Source organism: Oncorhynchus tshawytscha, linkage group LG34, assembly GCF_018296145.1.
Source record: "Oncorhynchus tshawytscha isolate Ot180627B linkage group LG34, Otsh_v2.0, whole genome shotgun sequence".
Lineage (NCBI taxonomy): Eukaryota > Metazoa > Chordata > Actinopteri > Salmoniformes > Salmonidae > Oncorhynchus > Oncorhynchus tshawytscha.
In genome coordinates this window covers 15098395-15125357 of record NC_056462.1, presented here as the reverse complement: position 1 = coordinate 15125357, position 26963 = coordinate 15098395, and the positions used below count along the sequence as shown (strand labels likewise).

Sequence of the window (26963 nt, the reverse complement as noted above, 5' to 3'; positions counted from 1 at the left end):
AGGCCTGAGTTCCAAATGGCACCCTATTCCCTACATAAGCGCACTACTTTTGGCCCAAGCCATATAGGGAATAGGGTGCCATTTGGAACACATCCCAATTCAATCTTAACTCCTGATTAGGAGAAGAGAAAAAATACCTTGGCAGATGGATCGCTATCAAATTACTGCCAAAGCTACAGCAGACATATTGTTGACAACGTAAGTAGGCAGCTCTGCTCCAAGTGATAGACAAAAGAGCTCATTTGAAGTGTTCGTGTGTTGAGTATTAGTTCCAGTTAAAATATAAACAAAGTGAGGTTTCACTATCTTCCAGCTCTACTGTGCGGGGTTATTTAGAGGAGAGGTACTGGGTGTACTGCAGTGGAGGCTGGTAGGAGGAGCTATAGGAGGACGGGCTCATTGTAATAGCTGGAATGGAATCAATGAAACGTAGTCAAACGGGGTTTCTATATGTTTGATCTGTTTGATACTGTTCCATTAATTCCATTCCAGCCAGTACAATGAGCCCATCCTCCTATAGCTCCTCCCACTAGCCTCCTACAGGTCCTCTGACCACCCCCTTTTCTTGTCATGGGAGAACAAAGCCTCGTAGCAGGGGGGGGGGACAATGGCCATCGATGATGTCATTGTGACACCTCTATCAGGCCCTCCACAAATCACTTCAACGCCTTGACTTGAAAACAAGCTTCCCTCCTTTTCTCCTTAAACTGCTCTTCTCCTTCTCCCTCCTTTTTTACGACCACCATCATTCTTCCTCCCAGTGTGGTAGTGGGCTCTGGTGGAATCTCATGGGGCTGTGTCTGTCTGTCTGTCTGTTGATGCTCCACCAACACCCGCCTCCAGATTCACAGCGTAGGCCGGACATTGTTCTTCCGTTTTTGGCCGTTGTTTTTGGTGTCAAGAGCCAGGCGAGGCAGAGTTGGAGTTCTCACCAGAACATCAGCAGCATTCCATAGAACTGTGGAACGGGAGCCGGAGCAGGGAGCGGAGAATAGTGAGTGGCTACCGTTTCCAATCCCGCCAGGCAGCTGCCTTTCTGTTCCATGATGCATGGTTTGGCTCCCTGCATTGTTAGCCCAGCGCCTTTTGATCCTCATTGGCTCTGGCAATCCTCACAAAAATACATTCCACTACGAGGAGAGCTGATTGGAGAAAAACAATGCAGTCCCTTTTACCTCAAAGGCAATCTGAAATGTTCACACTCATTCAGCCCCCACCTCCCACTGGTTACTCCAGCACAATGAAATCAGGGAGCCAAGTCAACCCCCCCCACCTGTTAACACACATTAATCCTATGACAAGGTCAGAGCTTAGACCAGAGATCACTCAGTCTCATAACGAAGGGAAAGAGGAGGAAAAACTAAAGAGACCAAACCACCCAGTCAAATCAGATTGGATGCAAAACCACTTTTATAATGGAGGAGGCAGCCAGGCAATTTCCTGTATCACACGACACGTCGGCCAACAGAGTAATGTTTTGGGTCTACGACTCCATCTTGATGAACTACGACTTTCACTGAACTTTCTTTTGACGTATTCCAGCGTATGTTCCTCTTCCCATTACATAAATAGGATAACAGTAAGATTAACATTGCTGCCCCCCCTCCTTCAGCATCAGCGCTTCAGTTCTCAGAGGGAGTCAACAGTAGGAGTAAGAGCTAATTGATCATCCGCAGGGCACTTATCTCCGACAGTCTGAGAGGAACCTCTACTCTCTCTGGTTGAGTTAGCCTGACAGTCTGAGAGGAACCTCTGTTCTCGCTGGTTGAGTTAGCCTGACAGTCTGAGAGGAACCTCTGCTCTCTCTGGCTGAGTTAGCCTGACAGTCTGAGAGGAACCTCTGCTCTCTCTGGCTGAGTTAGCCTGACAGTCTGAGAGGAACCTCTGCTCTCTCTGGTTGAGTTAGCCTGACAGTCTGAGAGGAACCTCTGCTCTCTCTGGCTGAGTTAGAGTTACTGTCCTGGCTGAGTTAGCCTGACAGTCTGAGAGGAACCTCTGCTCTCTCTGGTTGAGTTAGCCTGACAGTCTGAGAGGAACCTCTACTGTCTCTGGCTGAGTTAGCCTGACAGTCTGAGAGGAACCTCTGCTCTCTCTGGTTGAGTTAGCCTGACAGTCTGAGAGGAACCTCTGCTCTCTCTGGCTGAGTTAGTCTGACAGTCTGAGAGGAACCTCTACTGTCTCTGGCTGAGTTAGCCTGACAGTCTGAGAGGAACCTCTGCTCTCTCTGGTTGAGTTAGCCTGACAGTCTGAGAGGAACCTCTACTGTCTCTGGCTGAGTTAGCCCAACAGCTGTAGATGCAGTGTGACAGAGCACAAGAACACAGTATGAGATATTTGTCTCACAGTGAATATATTTTATTGCGCGTCCGCGCCCCTACCGGGAAGAGGACGCCAGCAAGTGCGTTACACACAATCAAGTAAAGACAGGAGGGGAAGGGGAGATTGGGTGTCGGGGAACACCCACGGTGCAACGAAGAGAGAAGGAGAGCCTCCCTTGCTCCCTCCCTCTGGCAGCATTGTGTCTGAGCGGGTCATCTTAATTGTCGGGGGGGTCGGCCGGGCCGGCAGAAGGAACCACAGAACATTACAATCAAAGCATGTGGCAGCTAGGGGAGTCAGGGCAATGATAAACCCTTATCTTCCCCTCTCAGTGAGTCTCACTCCAGCCCCCCTTCTCATCTCCCACTTCCCCTGAGGCTCCTGGGTGTTCTATCTGTATAGAGGGAACTATGTCCTGTTGATGCAGTGAGTAAACACCTCAGCCCCCTGGTAGCCCCCTCTGGAAGCCCCCTGGTAGCCCCCTCTGGAAGCCCCCTAGTAGCCCCCCTGGTCCCCTGGTGCTGGGGCCCCGTGCGGAGTCTTGTAGCAGCCAACAGCCAACATCACAGAATAGGACTCTGGGGGGCCTACCGGCCGGCCTGCCGGGTCTCAAGTCACTCTTTAATTGTCATAATGATTGTTTTATCCGCTAGCAGTTAGGTTTAATGATAAGACAGCAGGAGGGTCGTCCTGGGTTCCATGTGGGCCTGTTTGCATGTCCATTCGCTGGGGTCCGCTTCACTCCCTGTAATCTCCGCTGTCCTCTTTCTAAAGGAACGGTGGGAGGCATGCGTGATAGATAAACTTCCTGTCCAAAAAGTGTGCCCCCTCCTCCTCCTCTTCCCCATTTCCCTATCTCTGGACACTATCAGTTCACTCTCAAATTCAAAAACTTCAGCTTTCGCCTTGGATACAGATAAACGTCATCAGGGGCCATATGTATTAAGAGTTGCCTTTTAGCTCACACAATGACCTTGATTACATGGACAGGAGGAAAAATAATCCCAGATCAGTACTCCTTCTCTGAGACAGCTCTAGATGTAACTGTCTGTGAGCAGGGCTGGGGTCAATTCCATTTCAATTCCAGTCAATTCAGAAAAGAAAAAACAAATTACAATTCCATTTCCAAATGTTCTTCATTGAAAAGCGTTGAAGAGAATTGGAATGTCATTGTACTTCCTGAATTGTCTAGAATTTAAATGGAATTGACCCCAAACCTGTCTGTGACACATAGCTAACCGTCAGTGGCAGAAGTGGATGTCTCCATGTAAAGTTATGTGGTAAGACCTGGTAAGAGCTACGATAGCATTAACAGGTCCTAGCAGGTGAAACTGAACCTGAAATTACATGGTAAATTATAGGCCATTTCAAAAGCTAACAATCCTACACAGCTATAAAGATGATGTTTCCAACTACTGGCACTGGACCTGACGCTGCATGTCTATGGTGCACACTACTGAGGTTGAAATGATGCCTACATGGAATACTGCTCCACTACACCAATCCGCTCCCCGGCTTCCAAGACGACGTCGATAAAGAAAATGACGACTTCCTATTCAACTGTTGCCCAGAGGCTCTGCCAACACAAAGCTACGGAGGAGCGGGAGGGCGGGCGGTGATGATTGAATTTCTTCTTGATTCGCTCTCGTGGGTGTGCTGCTCCTCTTCTCTCTTCTCCCTCTTCTCTCGGAGAAGGTTCCAAACCACACGGCAGTATAACATATCTTTGAGGGGGGAGGCCAGCCAACCCGAGCCCCAGCTCCAGGCTCCTCTCTCCTCTTCTCCCTCTTCTCCCTCTTCTCTCGGAGAAGGTTCCAAACCAAACAGCAGTATAACATATCTTTGAGGGGGGAGGCCAGCCAACCCGAGCCCCAGCTCCAGGCTCCTCTCTCCTCTTCTCCCTCTTCTCCCTCTTCTCTCGGAGAAGGTTCCAAACCACACGGCAGTATAACATATCTTTGAGGGGGAGGGCCAGCCAACCCGAGCCCCAGCTCCAGGCTCCTCTCTCCTCTTCTCCCTCTTCTCCCTCTTCTCTCGGAGAAGGTTCCAAACCACACGGCAGTATAACATATCTTTGAGGGGGAGGCCAGCCAACCCGAGCCCCAGCTCCAGGCTCCTCTCTACTCTTCTCCCTCTTCTCTCGGAGAAGGTTCCAAACCAAACGGCAGTATATAACATATCTTTGAGGGGGAGGGCCAGCCAACCCGAGCCCCAGCTCCAGGCTCCTCTCTCCTCTTCTCCCTCTTCTCTCGGAGAAGGTTCCAAACCAAGCGGCAGTATATAACATATCTTTGAGGGGGAGGGCCAGCCAACCCGAGCCCCAGCTCCAGGCTCCTCTCTCCTCTTCTCCCTCTTCTCCCTCTTCTCTCGGAGAAGGTTCCAAACCACACGGCAGTATAACATATCTTTGAGGGGGAGGCCAGCCAACCCGAGCCCCAGCTCCAGGCTCCTCTCTACCCTTCTCCCTCTTCTCTCTGAGAAGGTTCCAAACCAAACAGCAGTATAACATATCTTTGAGGGGGAGGCCAGCCAACCCAAGCCCCAGCTCCAGGCTCCTCTCTACTCTTCTCCCTCTTCTCTCGGAGAAGGTTCCAAACCAAACAGCAGTATAACATATCTTTGAGGGGGAGGCCAGCCGACCCGAGCCCCAGCTCCAGGCTCCTCTCTCCTCTTCTCCCTCTTCTCCCGGAGAAGGTTCCAAACCACACGGCAGTATAACATATCTTTGAGGGGGAGGCCAGCCAACCCAAGCCCCAGCTCCAGGCTCCTCTCTCCTCTTCTCCCTCTTCTCCCTCTTCTCTCTGAGAAGGTTCCAAACCAAACAGCAGTATAACATATCTTTGAGGGGGAGGGCCAGCCAACCCGAGCCCCAGCTCCAGGCTCCTCTCTCCTCTTCTCCCTCTTCTCCCTCTTCTCTCGGAGAAGGTTCCAAACCACACGGCAGTATAACATATCTTTGAGGGGGAGGCCAGCCAACCCGAGCCCCAGCTCCAGGCTCCTCTCTCCTCTTCTCCCTCTTCTCCCTCTTCTCTCTGAGAAGGTTCCAAACCAAACAGCAGTATAACATATCTTTGAGGGGGAGGGCCAGCCAACCCGAGCCCCAGCTCCAGGCTCCTCTCTCCTCTTCTCTCTTCTCCCTCTTCTCTCGGAGAAGGTTCCAAACCACACGGCAGTATAACATATCTTTGAGGGGGAGGCCAGCCAACCCGAGCCCCAGCTCCAGGCTCCTCTCTCCTCTTCTCCCTCTTCTCCCTCTTCTCTCGGAGAAGGTTCCAAACCACACGGCAGTATAACATATCTTTGAGGGGGAGGCCAGCCAACCCGAGCCCCAGCTCCAGGCTCCTCTCTCCTCTTCTCTCTTCTCCCTCTTCTCTCGGAGAAGGTTCCAAACCACACGGCAGTATAACATATCTTTGAGGGGGAGGCCAGCCAACCCGAGCCCCAGCTCCAGGCTCCTCTCTACTCTTCTCCCTCTTCTCTCGGAGAAGGTTCCAAACCAAACGGCAGTATATAACATATCTTTGAGGGGGAGGCCAGCCGACCCGAGCCCCAGCTCCAGGCTCCTCTCTTCTCTTCTCCCTCTTCTCCCGGAGAAGGTTCCAAACCACACGGCAGTATAACATATCTTTGAGGGGGAGGGCCAGCCAACCCGAGCCCCAGCCCCTCCAGGCCCCAAACGGCAGTATATAACATATCTTTGAGGGGGAGGCTCTTCTCTTCTCCCTCTTCTCCCGGAGAAGGTTCCAAACCACACGGCAGTATAACATATCTTTGAGGGGAGGGCCAGCCAACCCGAGCCCCAGCTCCAGGCTCCTCTCTCCTCTTCTCCCTCTTCTCCCTCTTCTCTCGGAGAAGGTTCCAAACCACACGGCAGTATAACATATCTTTGAGGGGGAGGGCCAGCCAACCCGAGCCCCAGCTCCAGGCTCCTCTCTCCTCTTCTCCCTCTTCTCTCTGAGAAGGTTCCAAACCAAACAGCAGTATAACATATCTTTGAGGGGGAGGCCAGCCAACCCAAGCCCCAGCTCCAGGCTCCTCTCTACTCTTCTCCCTCTTCTCTCGGAGAAGGTTCCAAACCAAACAGCAGTATAACATATCTTTGAGGGGGAGGCCAGCCGACCCGAGCCCCAGCTCCAGGCTCCTCTCTCCTCTTCTCCCTCTTCTCCCGGAGAAGGTTCCAAACCACACGGCAGTATAACATATCTTTGAGGGGGAGGCCAGCCAACCCGAGCCCCAGCTCCAGGCTCCTCTCTCCTCTTCTCCCTCTTCTCCCTCTTCTCTCGGAGAAGGTTCCAAACCACACGGCAGTATAACATATCTTTGAGGGGGAGGCCAGCCAACCCGAGCCCCAGCTCCAGGCCCCTCTCTCCTCTTTTCCCTCTTCTCTCGGAGAAGGTTCCAAACCAAACGGCAGTATATAACATATCTTTGAGGGGGAGGCCAGCCAACCCGAGCCCCAGCTCCAGGCCCCTCTCTCCTCTTTTCCCTCTTCTCTCGGAGAAGGTTCCAAACCAAACGGCAGTATAACATATCTTTGAGGGGGAGGCCAGCCAACCCGAGCCCCAGCTCCAGGCCCCTCTCTCCTCTTCTCCCTCTTCTCCCTCTTCTCTCGGAGAAGGTTCCAAACCACACGGCAGTATAACATATCTTTGAGGGGGAGGGCCAGCCAACCCGAGCCCCAGCTCCAGGCCCCTCTCTCCTCTTCTCCCTCTTCTCTCGGAGAAGGTTCCAAACCAAACGGCAGTATATAACATATCTTTGAGGGGGAGGCCAGCAAACCCGAGCCCCAGCTCCAGGCTCCTCTCTCCTCTTCTCCCTCTTCTCCCGGAGAAGGTTCCAAACCAAACGGCAGTATATAACATATCTTTGAGGGGGAGGCCAGCCAACCCGAGCCCCAGCTCCAGGCCCCTCTCTCCTCTTCTCCCTCTTCTCCCGGAGAAGGTTCCAAACCAAACGGCAGTATATAACATATCTTTGAGGGGGGAGGCCAGCCAACCCGAGCCCCAGCTCCAGGCCCCTCTCTCCTCTTGTCCTCCCCTGTTCTCTGGAAGTTAGATTTCCATGATGATGGGAGGTCAGAACAGACCAGACTGAGTGAGTAAATGTCAGATAGGTGTTCATTCTTTTCAGAAGTACCAGACATGCCAATGGTTTCCTGTCTCGAGGAAACTGCAGCGGAGAGGGACGGGTGACGAGTACTTCTGGTGTGTGTGTGTCTGTGCACCGTGAACACAGTTCATCTCCTTAGACCCCTCGTTATTAGAACGGTCTCGACAGACACCAGATGTTTCTTTAGCAAACGAGGGTGGAGAGGGAAAGAGAGAGGGAGGGAGAGAGAGCGAGAGAATAGAGGGAAAGAGAGAGGGAGGGAGAGAGAGAGGGAGGGAGAGCGAGAATAGAGGGAAAGAGAGAGAATAGAAGGAGAGGGGAATAGAGAGAGGAGGGAGAGAGAGCGAGAGAATAGAGGGAAAGAGAGAGGGAGGGAGAGAGAGAGGGAGGGAGAGCGAGAATAGAGGGAAAGAGAGAGAATAGAAGGAGAGGGGGAATAGAGAGAGGGAGGGAGAGAGAGCGAGAGAATAGAGGGAAAGAGAGAGAATAGAAGGAGAGAGAGGGGGAATGGGGGAATAGAGAGCGAGATAGAGAGAGCAAGGGAGAGAGTGAGAGAGAATAGAGAGGGAAAGAGAGAGAGAATAGAAGGAGAGAGAGATAGAGAGAGAGAATAGAGAGGGAAAGAGAGAGAGAGAATAGAAGGAGAGAGAGAGAGAGAGAGAGAGAGAGAGAGAGAGATGGTGCAGACAGGCTTGACCACTAAAAGACAGATACAGCTGGTCTTCCACTGTTGTGAGAGGGGCTATTGCTGTGTGAAATCATATCATACGACACCATTTATCAAAATAAAGTATTGGCCAGTGACGTGTTAGTCTGATCGTTTTCATCTTGTGGGATTGTACAGAGCTAACCTGTATGGAAACAGCTTGGTGGGGGAGAGTACAGAGTAACACTTAAAAAGCCATTTATCCACCTTATACGAATTAGCAGCACATTAGCAATGTTCTCAACGTGTGTGTTAAGCTCATTGAAAGATAACAACGTGTGAGTTAGCCATGTTGGGACAATTAAAAATAGCTGATGGTTTTGTTTAATTGTTTAATGAAGTGTTAGACTGGCGAGCAGACTCCAGGGGGGGAATTGGCTGGTCAGAATTATCAGACGAGAGAGGTAGGTCTTAGAAGTAGAAAGTGTCACTCTCCCTCTGTGTCTGCTCCCTACATTGATAGTTAACCATTTTGGTGTTAAAACTGGTGTTAAGTTACATTTACATTGGGAAGACACAGGTCGAACAAGTACCATCGCTTATATGTGAATTAGGGTCTGGAGCAGTGTTCAGGTGCCTCGATGGGTCCTGGTCAAAAGTAGTGCACTATGTAGAGAATAGGGTGTCATTAGGGATGCGTGTTGTGTTCCTCACTGACCTTGAGTCCAGTCTGCACCAGCTTGTGGATGTCCAGGAAAGGCTCTTTCAGCAGCTCCATGTTATGGGTCAGCACCCGGACGAAGCCCTCCTTCTCCAGGACAAAGAGGCGCTGGGATCCGTCCCCACAGTGCACCACGGCTACTGGCTGCCTCAGCCCACTCAGCACCACCTGGGCACAGTAGCAGTTGTGCTTGTGCTTCCTGGGCGGCCGGAGTAGGAACGAAAGGTCAAGGATCCCCGACGGATAATCCCGTTGAGAGAGGAGAGGAAGGAGGGAGATGGAGAGAAGGAGAAAGAGCGAGAGAGAGAGAGAGAGTGAGCGTGAGAGACAGGTAGAGAGCGAGTGAGAGAGCATGAGAGAGAGAGAGAGAGAGAGAGAGAGAGGGAGGAGGAGAAAGAGAGAGCGAGAGAGAGAGAGAGAGAGAGAGAGAGAGAAAAGAAAGAAAGAGAGAGAGAAAGAGAGAGAGAGAGAAAGAAAGAGAGAGAGAGAGAGAGAGAGAGAGAGAGAGAGAGAGAGAGAGAGAGAGGAAAAACAAAATACCCCCCCACAATATACATACACTGATTGAGTTCACTTGACAGTAAGTTAATACCAGTGATTTACAAAGTAAGAGTGAAGCAATAGCATGACACGATGGGAAGGGTTGAGTAAGAGTTTAGACACTTCCATAGGCAGTGACTTTGATTCATGTGCATTGGGCACACACACACACACACACACACACACACACACATACATATGTTACTCCACGGGTGAATTTAGTGGAGCAATGCCTAAATGGGGGATGAGGGGTCTCCAGCTGTGCAACAAGTGTTGCGTAAAACCACAGTTCACATTTGATGTGGGAAACAGAACATTCGAACTCCATTATACAACATCGCGACGGCTAGCTAACACATGAAGGCGGTGACGCTGATTCTCGCTCCTCACACTTGTTTCAAGACATTTGCCATTGAGAGTCTGAGTCTGAAGGATGGATATTCATTGGAGGAAAAAGGGTGTCAGTTCAGTTATCTCAGTTTCCTGTCTGGTGCTATGCTGTCATCGTGACTAGAGGTCAACCGATTAATCGCAATGGTCGATTTTTAAAAATATATATATATTTTTTATACCTTTTTATTTAACTAGGCAAGTCAGTTAAGAACACATTCTTATTTTCAATGACGGCCTAGGAACGGTGGGTTAACTGCCTTGTTCAGGGGCAGAACGACAGATTTTCACCTTGTCAGCTCAGGGGATACAATCTTGCAACCTTACAGTTAACTAGTCCAACGCTCTAACCACCTGCCTCTCATTGCACTCCATGAGGAGCCCGTCTGTTACGCGAATGTAGTAGAAGCCAAGGTAGGTTGCTAGCTAGCATTAAACCTATCTTATAAAAAACAATCAATCATAATCACTAGTTATAACTACTAATCCAGGTTAGCAGGCAATATTAACCAGGTGAAATTGTGTCATTTCTCTTGCGTTCCATGCACGCAGAGTCAGGCTATATGCAACAGTTTGGGCTGCCTGGCTCATTGCTAATTTGCCAGAATTGTACGTAATTATGACATAACATTGAAGGTTGTGCAATGTAATAAGAATATTTAGACTTAGACTTAATATTTCACTGAAATAATAAACATTTTGTTTTCGAAATGATAGTTTCCCGATTCGACCATATTAATGACCAAAGGCTCGTATTTCTGTGTGTTATTATGTTATAATTAAGTCTGATTTGATAGAGCAGTCTGACTGAGCAGCAACAGGTTCGTAATCATTAATTCAAACCGCACTTGCGTGCGTTTTGCCAGCAGCTCTTCACAAGCACAGCGCTGTTTATGACTTCAAGCCTATCAGCCTAATGGCTGGTGTTACAAAATGTGAAATGGCTAGCTAGTTAGCTGGGTGTGCGCTAATAGCATTTCAAACGTCACTCGCTCTGATACTTGGAGTAGTTATTCCCCTTGCGCTGCAGCGGCCGCGGCTTTTGTGGAGCGATGGGTAACGCTGCTTCGAGTGTGGCTGTTGTCGATGTGTTCCCGGTTCGAGCCCAGGTAGGGGCGAGGAGAAGGACGGAAGCTATACTGTTACACTGGCAATACTATAGTGCCTATAAGAACATCCAATAGTCAAAGGTATATGAAATACAAATGGTATAGAGAGAAATAGTCCTATAAATACTATATTAACTACAACCTAAAACCTCTTACCTTGGAATATTGAAGTCTCATGTTAAAAGGAACCACCAACTTTCATATGTTCTCATGTTCTGAGCAAGGAACTTAAATGTTAGCTTTTTTACATGGCACATATTGCACTTTTATTTTCTTCTCCAACACTTTGTTTTTGCATTATTTAAACCAAATTGAACATGTTTCATTATTTATTTGATGCTAAATTGATTTTATTGATGTATTATATTAAGTTAAAATAAGTGTTCATTCAGTATTGTTGTAATTGTCATTATTACAAATAAATCAAAAAAATTGTCTGATTAATCAGTATAGGCTTTTTTTGTCCTCCAATAATCGGTATCGGTATTGGCGTTGAAATATCATAATCGGTCGACCTCTAATCGTGACGCATATCTCTATCTCTATCTCTATCTCTCTCTCTCTTTCGCTCCCTGGCTCTCTCTCTCTCTCTCTCCCTCCCTCACTCTGGTTCTCTCTCTATCTTTCTCTCTGGCACTCTCTCTCGCTCCCTGGCTCTCTCTCCCTCTATCTCTCCCTCTGACTCTCTCTCTCGCTGCCTAGCTCTCTCTATCTCTCTCTCTGCCTTGCTCTCTCCCTCAGGCCAGTTTTGAAGTGGGAGGTCTGATTAAGACTTACGATGTTTGATGACATCGGTGGTTAAAACCTGGCCCTCTCTCCTTGCTCATCATCTCTTGGCCGGCCCCAGGCGGAAGATGAGAAGGGGAGAGTCAGCTCAACAAGATTCCCTTTAGATGAGCGGCTGCCAACAGAAGCTCTATATCTCTCCTCGGCTATCCCGGCCATCCATCCTAGAGTTCAGTGCAATTACAATTACAGTGCTCTTTAGCATAGCAAGGGGTCATTACTAGAAACGACTAGAGGAGAACCCCATCAACCCCAGGAATGCAGACAGCACTTAGCTAGACATCATAGACAGACAGCATCAGCATAGTTTCTCTGGTCTGGTCTGGTCCGGCTCGAGATAGGAGGACGGTCAGTTGGTCACATGTCCAGCAGCAGCGCTCTCAGCTCGCGTCAGGGGGGCTAAAACGGGTCTGCATCACAAATGGCACCCTATTCCCTATATGGTGTACTACTTTTCACCAGGGCCCATAAGACTAGTGCACTACGTAGGGAATAGGGTGCCATTTGGGACAGAGACGGGGAGCTCAGAGGCTCTCTCTCCACCGGAGCAGACAAAAAAAAGGGGAAAGTTTGTCTATGACGTACTGCTGCTAGCTAGCAGTGAGGGAGGGTTGGCCTGCAGGGTAAGCATTTCCATTGTGTGGCCAAAGCCTGGCCCAATGCACCCTGAACAAACGGCAGGCTTTGCTGATGACTGGAGAGATGGGTGACGGGTAAGGTCATCCAGGCTTGGCATTGGCATGTCTCCCATGACCCTGGTACATAGTACATATCGCCTGGGGTGAGACCGGTGGTGGTGGCCAGTCAAAGTGACACACTGGGTTCAGAGTGTGGAGATGCCACGATACACACTATGGCCTCTCTCTCCTCAACTCACTGAAAGCGTCCTTTTTGGATGGTGAACTCAATATTTAAAAAGCATACCTTAAATGCACTCTTCCTAACGTATACAAGTAAAAGAGATTTTGAAAGTGAAACGTTACAAACCTGTTGATGTCTTCGACTTTCTCATCTCCCAAGTAGTTGGAGTCCTGTCCCCGTGTTTGCTTTCGGTGGAAATCTGGGAAGCACAGGCCTCCATCCCGCCGTCCGTAGTATTGACAGAACTCATCCACATCGGCTTGGAACAGCTCTGAAAAATACCATGGACACAGACAACGGCCCGCAGGCAGAGAAAGACGATTCAATTCAAGTGACATCACGCCTCGTTCAAACCATGATGCAACATCATCCAACTTACCAGCGAGCTGAAGCTAAATCCCCTCCTAGTTAGTCGCCCTTAATTCATGTTTACGCAGCTTTAGTTCCTTAAGTCTTCATACAGTTGTTTTTGAGAGTTGTGCTGAATGAGCCAAACCAAATCCTGGTTAGGCCTGGGCTGAACAAGCAAAGAAACGCTTGGCCAGACAGGCCAACTGGGTTAGATCTGAGCAGAATGTGAGGAATATGCTGTTCAGACTGCTCCTCAGGTCTTCAACTCTGCAGCAGTGCACCACTGAGGCCCCATCCATCTTTACCTTTATCCTTTGACCCCTGGTGCTATGGCTATTTGACCCCTATTGCTATGCCTTGCAACTCTACCTCATGTGGGTGACTGCTGTGGATACCTAATAGCTTTCCAGATATTTGGAATATTAAGTAAAACATAGGCTGAAATGCTCATACAATTAAAGCACTTGTTAGGGGCCAGTGCCAAATGGCACCCTATTCCCTATATAGTGCACCACTTTTGACCAGTACCTATTTGGGCCACAGCCTAGATGCTTTCGCCCAGCGGCAGGCATATAGGCACAGCATGTGAAATGTGAGAAACTCTATTTCAAAACTGACCATGTTTAATTAACAGCCCAGTCTTCCAAACACTAACTTTGCACATTTTTAGGAGGGAGTCTGCCTCAAAACCCAAATCAAGAAATTATGTTCCCAAATGTTGATTGATTGTGTTCCACTACTTGCTTGTGCTCTGGGGAAGTTCAAAGCAAAAATGTCCCCATCACACGGTTATTTCCCAAGACCACCTTGATTTCTCTTGGAGCTGCTACTTGTACTACAGCTAAAGTTGGTTCAACACCAGGGTCTGGGGCACAAAGTCATCTGGGAATATATCTTCATTAGACACAGCAGCCCCAACCCCGCCTGATTGGCCACCTTCAGAGACCCACAGTCACAACATTATTCCAAGATTCTAGGACCCCCCTCCCCCCTTTCTTATTGTGCTAGCAGGGCAAAACCACGAACAGGGTGAAAAGAACGCAAGCAAGCAGCGTATCTTAAAACCTGCCCGTGACCTAAAAACAACCGTGCCAATATTGTTTCCCTTAACACAACCCTTAACACAACCCTCAGAGGGGCGGAGGAGGAGAGCAAACACAGCAGTGATAAAAACACAAACAGGACTGTCTCTCCCCTCTTTCATCTCGCTCTCCGGCCCCCACACATCCCTCCCTCCATCCTGGCCCCCCCACACCGACCACAAGGCTGACCACACTACCACTGGAGGTGATAGGATATCCCACTAAACATCTAAATACAACACGGAGATCAAACACACACACAGAACACACACACACACACACAAACACTCCCAGGCCTATGCCACCCACCTACTTTGTGCCTGCAGTTATCTTAACCATGCTGGCCCCAGGACCTCAGATGCAGAGGGGAGAGACAGAGTGGGGGATGGAGGGAGGAGGGGGAGGAAGGGGTGGGAGACCTCTGGGTTAAAGTGAGACTCAGGCCGTAAATGTCTTTATGGAGAAATGAGGGCTAAGTACACAGCCTAATGGGGAGCTGGAAAGGGAGTTTCACGGGAGCAGGAGGACATTTAAAGACACAGTAAAGGCTACCGTCCAGGTTTAATACTGTTGGTCAGCACTTTGCATGTGTTGATGCAGAGTACAGCTCTGGAAGGGTTCTGAATTTCATCTTTAGTGATATATACTGTACATGAGCACAAAAAACTAATGTTTGTCAATGCTTTATATTTGAGATTTGTTTAAACATGTTCTTAAGAGGCAATAGTGATTACTACAAATGCAAATTACAGCTGAACAGAAAAACAATAAATTGCAAAAAAAATTATAATAATAATGTAAAAGTAGCTTTTACATTTAAAAAAAAGAAAGGGACTCTTAAATCCATAGGAGGAAAAACTTCTGTCTGTATCCAGAATGATATGTACTTAGAGGGCCATCTAATTTTAGACAATTTATGGTTAACTACTTCCATAAACATGTGGCACCGAGCACTGCATTCTCTCTCCCTCCACAATATGTACCAGTTTTATTGTACTGGCCTGGGGGGGAAAAGAGAGAGAGAGAGAGAGAGACAGAGAGAAAGACAGAGTGAGAGAGAAAGAGACAGAGAGAGAAAGAGAGAGAGAGAGAGAGAGAGAGAGAGATAGAGGGAAAAAAAAAACTCTGTCCACATCCCAGGCAGTGAGCTAGCGCTATAGTTCTACTTCCATCTGGTTGTCTTCCAACACAACCTGGGTGGCCACCCAAAGTACTTGACATCTTGATGCACTTCAGCAGCTTTACATATACACAACCTTTGTAGAAAAATAAATGTGTCATTCGTCACCACATATGCTGATCTGTGTAGAGGGGGAGTAAGGGAGGGAAGGATTGATGGGGGGGTGACTGACTCCTTCTCTGGCTCAAGCTCCTGGTATGAAGCTCTGGGTTTAACTCTAAGCTTTAACTGCTGTCTGTCAGCTCACTGGCTGCTGTCTCTCTCTCTCTCCATCTCTCTCTCTCACTCTCCCTTGTCTCTCTCTCTCTCCCTTCTCTCTGTCTCTCTCTCTCTCTCTCCCTCTCTCTCACCATCTCACTCTGTCCGTCTCTCTCTATCCCTCTTTCTCTCTGCCGAATACAACAGGAGTTGACCTTACAGTGAAATGCTTACTTACAAGCCCTTAACCAACAATGCAGTTTTAAGAAAAATAAGAGTTAAGAAAAATATGTACTCAATTAACTAAAGTAAAAAATAAAAGAGCAACAATAAAATAACAATAGCGAGGCTATATACAGGTGGTACCGGTTCCGAGTCAATGTGCAGGTTAGTCGAGGTAATTGAGGTAATATGTACATAGGGAGGGGGGGGGGGTTGATGTTGATAGTGCTGGTGGTGGTGTAGAGCGCTACACCACATGTGTGGTTGAAACTGTTCTCTGTTCAGCAAACGCGAGCAGATTTAATCTGCCGTGGCGACACAGATAGGAAGAAGAATTGGCTGGGGGCAAGCAGCGCCGTTTGATCACAAGGAATGTGCACTTGACTGGGAGGCACGGCAGGCAGGTAACAGCCCTTCAAAGGCCCTACTTCTGAGGACGGGGAGCTTTCAGGGAGGGCGGCCTATCAAGCAGGTCTCCTATCATCTCACAATACCATCCTATCCAGGAGGAAACTGCATGTCTAGTCATCTCCATGTCATCTCCTCGCTTATTCCACACCGGGAGGAGACTCCCTCCAGGGCTGGCGTTGCCTTGCCTACACATACGGGGGAGCAGTTTGAGGGCCGAGGAGAGGCCCAGGTCCAGCGAGGCAGCTCTGATTGTGTTTACGTTCCATCGAATTTATCACCAAGGAAAACAAACTGATGGTGTGAGTGGCGTTTTTTAAACAGGCCGTAGTTTGCGTGTATCTGAGGCTGTGTGTGAGGAGCTCCCTTGGTGGTGCGAGGTGTCAGAGCCGGTCATGTCTAGACCGTAGCCAGGGTGCTTACAGCTTACACATCCCCAAACAGCACACAGCACCGTCAGGGGGATGACGTCAGCCAGGGTAGCTCAGGAGGGCTTGCCAAAGAAGGACGGGGCCAGGGAAGGAAAGGGTCATAAAATCAATCATTTTCAGCTCTCTGGCAGATTGTAGGGGCTTTGTTTAGGGTGTGTGGGTACGCGTGTGTGTGTATGTGTGTGTGTGTGCGCGCGTGCGCATGTGTGTGTACACAATTTATGTCTAAATTCCATAGATTGAGGAAGAGTTTGAGTAAATGTGAGTAAAGAAAAGTAATGTTCCTTAAAACACATCTACAACCAGTCCAAGTGGGACTAAAAATACTGATGAGAGAGAGAGAGAGAGAGAGAGAGAGAGAGAGAGAGAGAAAGAGAGAGAGCTCCTGATTGCCAGGTCTAAAGTGTGTAGTCAGACTAATTAACAAAGTGCTAGGCTGATGGCTGCAGTAGGCAACGTCTGCCAGCCAGGGTGGGTAGACTGAGACGAGGCTCTCCCAGTGTATGGGGGCGTGAGGCAGGCAGGCTCTACCACCATGTGGAGGTGAGGTCAGATGAGGTAAGCCTACATAAATAAATATTTCTTCTTGAGTCCTTACGCTCCACTGCGTCTTGCATAAGTAAAACCAAGCTACCTATATGTTCAACACTGTTTGCTGACTTTGAATTGGGGACCTTGAGGAGACCTGCTCAGAAATGTAATATTGCCTTATTCAGACAATAGGCTGTATGTAGTGGGTCAGGGAGTCAGGGAGTCAGTAAAAGACAGTGAGAGAGTGAGTGAGATTGAGGGAGGGAGAGAGTGAGTGAGAATGAGAGCAAGTGTGAGAGAAAGCGAGCGAGAGAGATTTGTGTTCATATGTGTGCCTCACTCCACCTATACAGTGCAAGCACTGACTGAGGTAGTGATGGCACTATCATCATCCTTCTTGGTTACCTGTATATATTTTAGTGGTAGGTGTAGTAGAATGGTTACCTGTATATCTTAGTGGTAGGTAGAGTAGAATGGTTACCTGGTATATCTTAGTGGTAGGTAGAGTAGAATGGTTACCTGGTATATCTTAGTGGTAGGTAGAGAAGAATGGTTACCTGGTATATCTTAGTGGTAGGTAGAGTAGAATGGTTACCTGGTATATCTTAGTGGTAGGTGTAGTAGAATGGTTACCTGGTATATCTTAGTGGTAGGTGTAATAGAATGGTTACCTGGTATATCTTAGTGGTAGGTGTAGTAGAATGGTTACCTGGTATATCTTAGTGGTAGGTGTAGTAGAATGGTTACCTGTATATCTTAGTGGTAGGTGTAGTAGAATGGTTACCTGTATATCTTAGTGGTAGGTGTAGTAGAATGGTTACCTGGTATATCTTAGTGGTAGGTGTAGTAGAATGGTTACCTGTATATCTTAGTGGTAGGTGTAGTAGAATGGTTACCTGTATATCTTAGTGGTAGGTGTAGTAGAATGGTTACCTGGTATATCTTAGTGGTAGGTGTAGTAGAATGGTTACCTGTATATCTTAGTGGTAGGTGTAGTAGAATGGTTACCTGTATATATCTTAGTAGAATGGTTACCTGGTGATGTAGTAGAATGGTTACCTGTATATCTTAGTGGTAGGTGTAGTAGAATGGTTACCTGGTATATCTTAGTGATAGGTGTAGTAGAATGGTTACCTGGTATATCTTGGTGGTAGGTATAGTAGAATGGTTACCTGTATATCTTAGTGGTAGGTGTAGTAGAATGGTTACCTGGTATATCTTAGTGATAGGTGTAGTAGAATGGTTACCTGGTATATCTTAGTGGTAGGTGTCGTAGAATGGTTACCTGGTATATCTTAGTGGTAGGTGTAGTAGAATGGTTACCTGTATATCTTAGTGGTAGGTGTAGTAGAATGGTTACCTGGTATATCTTAGTGGTAGGTGTAGTAGAATGGTTACCTGGTATATCTTAGTGGTAGGTGTAGTAGAATGGTTACCTGGTATATCTTGGTGGTAGGTGTAGTAGAATGGTTACCTGTATATCTTAGTGGTAGGTGTAGTAGAATGGTTACCTGGTATATCTTAGTGGTAGGTGTAGTAGAATGGTTACCTGGTATATCTTGGTGGTAGGTGTAGTAGAATGGTTACCTGGTATATCTTAGTGGTAGGTGTAGTAGAATGGTTACCTGGTATATCTTAGTGGTAGGTGTAGTAGAATGGTTACCTGTATATCTTAGTGGTAGGTGTAGTAGAATGGTTACCTGGTATATCTTAGTGGTAGGTGTAGTAGAATGGTTACCTGTATATCTTAGTGGTAGGTAGAATCTTAGTGGTAGGTAGGTGGTAGGTGTAGTAGAATGGTTACCTGGTATATCTTAGTGGTAGGTGTAGTAGAATGGTTACCTGGTATATCTTAGTGGTAGGTGTAGTAGAATGGTTACCTGTATATCTTAGTGGCAGGTGTAGTAGAATGGTTACCTGGTATATCTTAGTGGTAGGTAGTAGAATGGTTACCTGGCATCTTAGTGGTAGGTGTAGTAGAATGGTTACCTGGTATATCTTAGGTGGGGTGTAGAGGGGGACCTGTCCTTACTGGTAGGTGAGTAGAACAGCACTGTATATCTTAGCGTTGGGCGAACAATGGCACACTTGATCTCCTCCAGGAGACGGTGCACTCCGTGTTAGTAGAATGGTGGAGAAGATCTCAGGGTAGGAACCACACGCAACAAGGAACAATGACTGATTAAAATGGCAGACTTAGGGGGACCTTGCCATTAATGTTTTACAACACTTGGGCATTGGGCGAACAGTGTGCACATTGATCTCCTCAACATGGCATGGCTGCACTCGATAATGTGGATAATTAAGGGACAATAAGGCAATGACTGATTAAAATACGGAGTGAGCATTAATGTTTTACACCTGGCCATGGCTTGTAATATTACCACGGCTAAGGACTGTTCTTATGCACGAACGAAGAGTGCCTGGATACAGCCCTTAGCCGTGGTATATTGGCCATATACCACAACAACCTGAGGTGTCTTATTGCTATTATAAACTGGTTACCAACTTAATCAGGCGAGTAAAAATAAATATTTTGTCATAGGCGTGGTATACGGTCTGATATAGCATGGCTTTCAGCCAATCAGCATTCAGGGCTTGAACCACCCAGTTTATAATAAACATTATTGTAAGACATTAGCATGGAGATGATATAACCTAACTTTAATTATCCACCGCTGCAGCTTTATTGATGGTACACGGAAAAATATTCTCCAGAGAAACTAAGCCCACATCAAAATTAGACTTGATTACCTTTTAATGTCACTTTTTTAAACCCAGAATACGCGGCACTTTCTGAGAAAAATATTATTTTCCTCACAACTTGTTTACCTAAGTGCACAAACAGTTAAGTTCAAATTACATTACATATGTCAGGGTGGCTGGGGCCAAAATGGATGGAGCCGAATTAGAAGGTTTGAAGCGTTACTTAGGTCGCTAAACAAAAGTAAACAAGAGATTTAGACCCCAGAAATTAGCAGGGATTATTTACGTAGCAAATTAGGTGTAATAAAACACAACATAATCTGTCCTGCATCCAGACATGTGTGCTGCTTAGGCAGCAGGCAGGCTGGTAGTGCTTTGCACTGTGTGAGGTCCGTCCGTGTGTAAACACCAATTTAGAGATAGACAGGCACATCATTCAACAAATTAGCAGTCTGTCCTAGTCAATTAGGCCTACAGACTTGGGTCCAACATATGGACACCTCCCTCTCTCTCTCTCTCTCTCTCTCTCTCTCTCTCTCTCTCTCTCAGTTCAACAATAACCTGACTAGGTCTGGAAGAGAAAGCTGTTTCTTAAGGATACGGCCACCCTGCGGTCGTGTTCGAGACTGTTTTGTGACCACAGGTTGAACACAGGCCCTTTGGTTGTTTTATAGCCCCTCAGGACCACGACTAGAGATGACCAAAGAATGTTTGTACTACTCCCTTTACCGGGACAGTGTAAAACACGGGTGATTAGAACTTGCTAGAAGCACACACAGAGGTTGATAAACCCGGCTATAAACCAGCAATAAATATACTAATAAACATACTAATAAATATACTCATACTAATACTATACTAATAAAGAGTGCAGAGCAGCTAAAAGCCGTTAGCCTTTAGAAGTGTTGACATGTCAGCATTAGGCAGGGTAGGCTTAGCTTGGGCTAAAACCTGGTTGTCCATGTCTGTGTGTTTTAACTTACTCTCGCTCTGTAACTGTAGTGGTCAGGTGTGGCTCAGTTGGTAAGAGATTGACGCCAACAACGGCAGGGACGTGGGTTTAATCCCTGCAGTATACAGACACTAAAACGTATCCACTCACTGTATTCTAAGTCATTTTGGATAACAGTGTCTGCTAAGTGGTAACAGTATATGTTACTATTCTAATACCAGTACTAACCCCTCCAAATATATGCGAGTACTACCGCCGTGGGCATGCCTAACCGCCCGCCCTCCTGCTCTAAATTGCCCATTGATTCGGCGTGCCATGGGCTGGCACACAGTCCATGGAGAGGAGCATTTGTGGGCTCTCTGCCATACCCTGTGCCCATATGTTGCTGGGATGGGCTCCAATGTTGCCATCACCACAAACCAGAACAAGAGGACCTTTGTTTGTTGTGTTTAGCAGCAAAATTTCACCACCGACTCGCTACTCAAAAGCAGAGGCTCGATCCTGGTCTGTACAAGCGCTATTATAGCATTACTGGGGGAACAGAAATGCAAGGGACCCAAGTCTCCGAAGGTAAACAAACCGACCCACACACGCGCACAACATCCATCTGTGTGACATACCTTGGCATGTGGGGGGGGGGGAATGTGTCGTAACACATCAATAACACAAGATTGCCAGTTCACATGGACAGCCCAAATGCAAAATGGATTTCCATAAGCTCCTTTATGGTGGTCGTTGTCCTCCTCACAGAGACGTGATCACAAAGCCAGACGTGTAAGTAGCTCACTGTAGAGGAGCAGCTGTTACAGGAGGACTCATTTCTTTGATAGGATCGGCACAATGGCTTTTGTCAGAGAAATTGCCGGAACAAACATATCAATGCACAAAGGTCACACTTGAAAACATTTGCTTGTCATTCAATCTTAGACACTGTGGGCTGCACAAGCCTCATAAGGTCTCACCATCAGGAATCACAGGGAGAGAGAGGGAGGGAGAGAGAGAGGGAGAGAGAGGGGGAGACCACCACACATAGGCCCTATAGAGAAAAGAGGCTGTGCTGTAGGCAACACTAAGACTGGTGTTAAAAATCTTCAACAAAACACTTGCCCTTTGGGAATAGGTGTAAGTTAGTGAGGGGTGGGTGTGAGAGGGGGGAGTGAAGGACAAATAATACCCTCTCAGCAGCCTTAACATGGGGAGACTGATGTTCTCCAGCTTCACCCATTAGAGAAACTAACAAACACAATGGTATTGTTGTTATTCTTTTGCCATAAGCAAAAAGAGCTCTGTGTGTGGGCAGTGTAGTAGGGAGGAGGAGAAGTCGAGGTTATTTTTGTTCCGTTCAGGGTTTTTCCTCCTATTTGCATGACTTGAGCAAATTAAATGACGCAATATGGCTTTTTGTCACAACACAAAGTGAGATACCACCTGCCGCATAAGTCGATTAGTTGGGAGCTGTTTACATGAGAATACGGCGAATTCTACCGTGAACTCCACGTAGCCTATGAAGACTGTGTTAAAGATTTATCCATGCAGTTAAACATGACGATAATTAATAATTTTGCTATAACGGGCATCAGCGTAGGCTATGTACAGTAAACGCGAACATTCTGTGCAGGAACTAATTGGAAAGAAGAAAAACATATTAACATGCAACATTGTTGCAAAATACACTCTACGTGCGCTGACAAACATGCCACAAGTGCGCATAACTGCCGTGTGGGATGCAAAGAATAACTTAGTATAATTGAACGATAGTCAACGGCGCTGACTCCCTTGGACTGCGCTCGTGTGGAGTTATTTTGTAGCGCGAGGATGAACGTAAAAGGTTCTAACATAACCATGGTAACACTGTAACGCTTTGGACACGCTCGAGACCAACAATCAGGAGGCTTATATAATTTCCCACTTTTAAACAACATAGTTGGCTGATAAATCATGTTCATTTGTTTTTACAGTTTTATGGATTTTCTACATATTTAATGTGACTGGTAAAGAAACGTCAAAAACCGCCTAGAGTAGCAGGACAACGCCAGAATGTGTACGTAGGCTACGGTTGAATTTTCCCCTCACAGTCCCACCTCCCTCATATATCGTTAATTCTACTACTGTCAACAACAAGTCGAAAAGACACACAACGCAGTACATACATTCCCCGGGGCGTTTGGCTTTAGCCTACAGACAGCTCTCATAATGAAAGAATGCAACGAGCCCAACATACCCTGGCATCACGCCGGTGGACTATCTGATAAGCAGCACGCCTGGTTGGGCAGCATGACACACGAGGGTACAACCTGTGACAAACTTCCCCGCTGCTTGCATCGCTGTCCACTGACAGTTTTCTTTCCCTCTTCTTCAGTCGCTTGGGCATGCTCCCGTCGTAACATCTCCTTCTCCTCGGGCTTATTTCCCCCTTCTCGCCAAATTTGGAATCCCCACATTCCCAAACGTTGACTGCAATAGCCAACACGAGTACAAATTTCAAATGCCTCATATTGAAAAAACGTTGGAACCAAAATATATGAGAGAAATCACTGTTGAAAGCAACGGTGCAAACCTACAAAATACTATATTCTCTATATTTATATATGCTGTATCACAGGTAAACGATTATAATAATTTAGTTTAATAAAGGTATACGCATAAAGTAATCAGAATTAAATATTTGCTAGAGAAAAAAATGTTATTTAAAATAAATTAATGGTAGTGCTGGTTATGCTGGCATACACCAGAAATACACATTTTTCTCTCGTAAAGAAAACAAAACAAAGGATAAGAAAGCTCTGAGATTTGCAGTAAGCTTCACTTGTGTCCTTCCTTCTGATTTAAAATCCGTTTCAGCACAGTGCATTGGGTCAAAAAAGTAAGCACAAAATTGTCTCTCACTAGATCCTCAGAGCGCTCACATGTTTCCCCTAGCTCTTTCCTCCTTCTTTTTAACCAGCGCGCGAGAAGAGGAGCGAGCACAGTGACGTAAGACAGCACGAGTGCGCGCACTTGGCTGTACGCTACTGTGGAACGGAACGATGAATACCTGGCTGTCAGCACTGGACGGGCTGTCGTCAGTGATAGCCTACAGAAGAGTTGAAGAGGTGAGATTGAGAAGTCAAGTGCACTTGAGAATACATTCTAGAAGTGATTCTTTCTAGGATTGTAAAGTCTATTACATATGTCGTTTCAGGTGTATTCTGCATCCCCTATCTATAGCACTTACTTGATTATATATTTTGGGAATGTGATCTACATAATGGCAAGCATTAGCCAACACTAGGTTACATATCTTAATGTAAAAGTAAACACACCAATCCCCCCACCAATTCTCTGAAACATTAACATACACTATTTGTATTTGTATTTTTTATGGATCCCTCTTCCTGGGTCCAGCAAAATTAAGGCAGATTATACAATAAATTACAAAAATTACAATACATTCACAGATTTCACAACACACCATGTGCCCTCAGGCCCCTACTCCACCACTACCACATATCTACAGTTAAAAACCCATGTGTACATGTGTGTGTAGTGCGTATGTTATCGTGTGTGTGTGTGTATATATGCATATGTCTGTGCCTGTGTTTGTGTTGCTTCACAGTCCCCGGTGTTCCATAAGGTGTTTTATTATCTGTTTTTTAAGTCTAATTGTACTGCTTGCATTAATTACTTGATGTGGAATAGAGTTCCATGTAGTCATGGCTCTATGTCGCACTGTGCGTCTCCCATAGTCTATTCTGGACTCTGGGACTGTGAAGAGACCACTTGTGGCATGTCTTGTGGGGTATGCATGGGTGTCCGAGCTGTGCATCAGTAGTTCAAACAGTAGCACCAGTAGTCCTCCACTTTGAGCCAGAAGAGATTGACATGCATTTTATTAAAATTATCTCTCAGTTTACATTCAAGGGTCAGCTGTGCTGCCCTGTTCTGAGCCAATTGCAATTTTCCTAAGTCCCTTTTTGTGGCACCTGACCACACGACTGAACAGTAGTCCCGATGTGACAAAACCAGAGCCTGTAGGACTTGCCTTGTTGATAATGCTGTTAAGAAGGTAGAGCAGCGCTTTATTATGGACATACTTCTTCCCATCTTAGCTACTGTTGTATCAATATATTTTGACCATGAAAGTTTACAATCCAGGGTAACTCCAAGCAGTTTAGTCACCTCAAATTACTACATTTTCACATTATTTATTACAAGATTTATCTGAGGTTTAGGGTTTAGTGAATAATTTGTTCCAAATACAATGCTTTTAGTTTTAGAAATATTTAGGACTGTCACAAATTCCCCGAAGTCGAAGCCTCTCCTTGTTCGGGCGGTGCGCGGCAGTCGACGTCACCGGCCTTTTAGCCATCATTGATCCATTTTTAATTTTCCATTGGTTTTGTCTTGTCTTCCTACACACCTGGTTTCAATCCCATTCATTGCCTGTTGTGTATTTAACCCTCTGTTTCCCCTCATCATGTCTTTGTCAGAGATTGTTTGTATTTTAGTGTTGTATATATTTTGAATTGGTGAGCGAAGGGTCCTCGTACCCATTTTTGTTATTTTGTTACATTTAGTGTTTGGAGTATGTTTAGTTCATTGTTATTAAATAACTCCATTTCACTCAGTTTGATTCTCCTGCGCCTGACTTCCCTGCCACCTATACACACAACTCTGTCAAGGACTAATTTATTCCTTGCCACCCACTCTGAAACTAACTGCAACTCTTTGTTGCAGTCATTTCAGTCGCTGTAGTAGCTGACATGTATAGTGTTGCAGTACATCCAATACAGTAGTAAAAAGTAAAGCCATTGTAACCAATGTGAAATAGCCAGTGTTAGCAGGTTATTAGCTAAAGATGTTTCAAAGTGAATAGGCACTAGACAGCTGAGACCTTGAAGTTTGTTCCCCTAGCTCTGCAATGGGTCGTGGCTTTTTAAAGCAATGGGTCTGTGTCCTTTTAGACAGGTGGCTGTTTATACACAAAATAGCAGAGGGTCCCTGGTTTCGAGCCCAGGTAACCGATGTGAAATGGCTGGCAAGTTAGCAGGATGCACCATAATAGCATTTCAAGCAGCAACATCACTCTGAGACCTTGAAGTTGTTGTTCCCTAAAGTCTCTGCAGGGCCCACAATTTTTTATCAGCAATTTCTAAGCAATCATCAGTCATTTGTGTAAGTGCTGTTGCTTGATGAATGGTTCCCTTTAAGGCAGGGGCATGGAAGGGACGGAAGCTTAACTGTTACATTGATGCTGTTGACCCGGATCAGTGGTTGCTGCAGAAAAGGAGGTCAACAGGGGGATTGAGTGTAACCGATGTTTGGCTAGCTAGTTAGGGGGCAAGCGTTTCAATTCTTGACGTACTCGCTCTGAGACCTGAAGTTTTGTTCCCCTTGCTATGCAAGCCTGTGGCCACAAACTTTGTCTAGTGTGTAGGGGTCCCTGGTAAATTGAAAATATGGCAAAGCCCAGGTAGAGGAAGCAATACTGTTACACCATAACACATACGTTTTTCCAGCAGCAAACTGTGATCGATAATGTCAAAAGCTGCACTAAAGTCTAACAAAACAGCCCCCCACAACCCTACATCTGTAATTAAAGGTATTGCTGTTCCTCTGAAGACCACTGATAAGACAAAGCCAAACCCAGGACAAATCCTCTTTCATTCGCCTCTCTCTTCAGAGAGATTACACGATAGCAATCCGAAAGGCAAGGGGAATGTCCTGTGGCAATTACTACAAAAAAAACAGTGGAAACACACAGAGGAGCTGGAAATCACTTCCAGTACCACACCTGTTCTTCTTTGGGGGTCCGGCAGACAGGCCGGCACTGACCAGAGCCCAATAGGCTGCTTATCTACACGAATCTAGAGCGATCCAGAGGAATCCAGCCTGATTTGACTGTGGGGCAATTATGGAAATGACTCTGTGTTGCTATGACCCGAGCAGAGCCCCTGCCTGCCAGATTTGACCTGAAGAATTACCCCCCGTCTATCCTTCCCTGCATTCTGAAGCTGTCCTCGCAGCATTACTTTGTGTTACCCCACTGAACATTTTTTGGAACCAAGTTTAGCCGTGGCTTACAGTGTGGTACGGTACACAGTAATCGAAAGTGGACTAGCTGGCTGAGACTTGGGGGGTTGGCGTGTTGTAGAAGAAGAAGAAGAAGAAGAAGCACCACAGCAGGTCTCAGAACATCAGAATGATCTCCAGCCGCATTGTTGAACAGCGTGAAAACATGTGGGATGCAGCTGTGGGACGCCGGGGCTACGTGTAGAGAGGCAGTAGAGAGAGAATCACAGGGTAGGGAGGGGAAGACAGACCACAGCTATAAGTTAACAATGTGTCCCGGTGGGGCAAGGGACTTGGATCTACACATACAAACAGCCATGTTCAACTATCTTGTTATTTTGTTGTTGTGATGCCTCCCACCCTAACATCT

General features: G+C 46.7%; 1 protein-coding gene across 3 annotated transcripts in view; it reads right to left on the bottom strand.

The window, feature by feature from the left end:
- Window positions 1-14001, bottom strand: part of LOC121841773 (hedgehog-interacting protein-like) — a 44470-nt gene extending 30469 nt beyond the window's left edge. For all 3 annotated transcript variants that reach the window (XR_006080751.1, XR_006080750.1, XM_042311818.1), the window contains exons 1-2: window positions 12608-14001; window positions 8793-8994 (exon numbers count right to left, since the gene is read on the bottom strand). Coding sequence is in view for 1 of the 3 variants with exons in the window: in XM_042311818.1 (XP_042167752.1) it covers window positions 8793-8994; window positions 12608-12819 (414 nt within the window). In the remaining 2 variants the exon portion in view is untranslated. The remainder of the gene's footprint in view (window positions 1-8792; window positions 8995-12607) is intronic.
- Between the last annotated feature and the right edge of the window lie 12962 nt (window positions 14002-26963).